Genomic DNA, 1,670 nt, shown 5'->3' on the forward strand with positions numbered 1-1,670 from the left:
AATCGCACGCCTGAAGAGTTATGGAGCGATATTCTCATCAGTCTCGGGTCACAAAAACTCGATGCAGTTACGCGAAAGGCATGGAATTTAAAGTTTGGTGAAGCTCGACATCCTCCGTCATACGATGACTTTAAAAAATTCTTGGATAACCGAATCCGAGCTCTCGAAAATTGGAAGCTCCCCCTTTCTTCCTCCGATAAAGCGAAAAATTCGAATGCGCAAAAGATTAGTGCTAACGTGTGCGCGAAATCGTTTCCGCCGTGTTCGTTGTGTAAAGCGAAGCATGCTTTCTACGTTTGTCCGAAATTTACCGAGAAGAGTCCGAATCAGAGGCGAGAACTTGTGCAGAAAGAGAAACGGTGTTTCAACTGTTTAAGTTCAAATCATGGGGCAAAAACGTGCTCCAGTAAATATTCATGCCGTCTTTGTCAGAGAAAACATCACACGTTGCTCCATGTAGATTCCGACTCTTCCTCGAAACCCGCAGAGGTCACGGCGTCAACCGACACGCCGAAACAAAGTGAAACGCCCAGTAGCGAAGTAAGCTCATTGTTTGCGTCTTCGCACACCACTCGTTCGCATGTTTTGCTCGCGACAGCTCGGCTTACCGTTAGCGCGTCTTCGGGCCGTTCTGTGATTGTAAGAGCCTTGCTTGATCAAGGCTCCGAAATGACCTTTATAACCGAAAACCTCGCGCAGTGTTTACGGCTGAAGAGAATTCGAATGCCAACTTCGGTTTCGGCCGTCGGGTGTGTAACTGCCGGGACGTATCGATATGCCGCGCGAATAACGATCTCGCCGAAAGGTAAACAGACTCCGGCATTCTCGACGACCGCATTAATTTTGAAATCGCTAACGGCATACGCGCCAAAACGTTTGCCGCTCAAGGCGACGTTGGCTCATCTCGAGGATCTCCCATGGGCTGACCACGACCCCATGAGCGCAGATCCCATTAGCATTATAGTGGGCGCGGAATTGTATAGCGCTCTCATTAAAGACGGAATTCGAAAAGGGGCGGTGGGACAGCCTATCGCTCAAAATTCGATATTGGGATGGGTAATATCGGGACCTATCACTTCTAGTCAGGTGGCCTCACATGCCATCTCGGTTGACTCGTCACACGATCGACCTTCGTATACTGTGAATGCTCATCACAGTCTCAATTCCTTGTCGCTCGATCAGGAACTCCGACGGTTTTGGGAGGTCGAAGAGATTCCGCGAAAGATGACTCTCACTCCCGAGGACGAAAAATGCGAAGAGCATTTTCGCCTCACTCATTCGCGCTGTCCTGACGGACGCTATATTGTACGTCTTCCATTTAAGGAAGGCCCTCCGATCGAAATCGGACCTTCTCGCGCTATCGCCGAGAAATATCTTAACGGGTTAATTCGGAGATTCGATGCTCATCCTGCGCAACGGGACGAGTATTCCGAATTTCTTCGCGAATATGAAGCTCTCGGGCACATGAGGGAAGTGCCCGCTTCCGACTCCAATGATACGCAATGCGTTTTCATTCCGCATCATCCCGTTATCCGGGAAGACAGTAAAACTACGCATCTGCGTGTCGTTTTCAACGCGTCATGTCCCTCTTCTAACGGATCATCATTAAATGATCATCTTCTCTCGGGTCCTAAACTTCAACCCGATTTGCCAGTTGTCATTCTCCAGTG

At 49.2% G+C, this 1,670-nt stretch overlaps 1 protein-coding gene across 1 annotated transcript; it reads left to right on the forward strand.

Annotated features, from left to right (window-relative positions):
• Positions 1-432: 432 nt before the first annotated feature.
• LOC112459204 lies at positions 433-1,543 on the forward strand (the record flags this gene model as incomplete). Its single annotated transcript, XM_025023223.1, has 2 exons — positions 433-540; positions 700-1,543. Coding segments are annotated over 2 exons (952 nt in total), but the record flags the coding sequence as incomplete, so codon positions are not given.
• Between the last annotated feature and the right edge of the window lie 127 nt (positions 1,544-1,670).

Source organism: Temnothorax curvispinosus, unplaced genomic scaffold (assembly GCF_003070985.1).
Source record: "Temnothorax curvispinosus isolate PA1 unplaced genomic scaffold, ASM307098v1 QBEX01009629.1, whole genome shotgun sequence".
Taxonomy (NCBI): Eukaryota; Metazoa; Arthropoda; class Insecta; order Hymenoptera; family Formicidae; genus Temnothorax; species Temnothorax curvispinosus.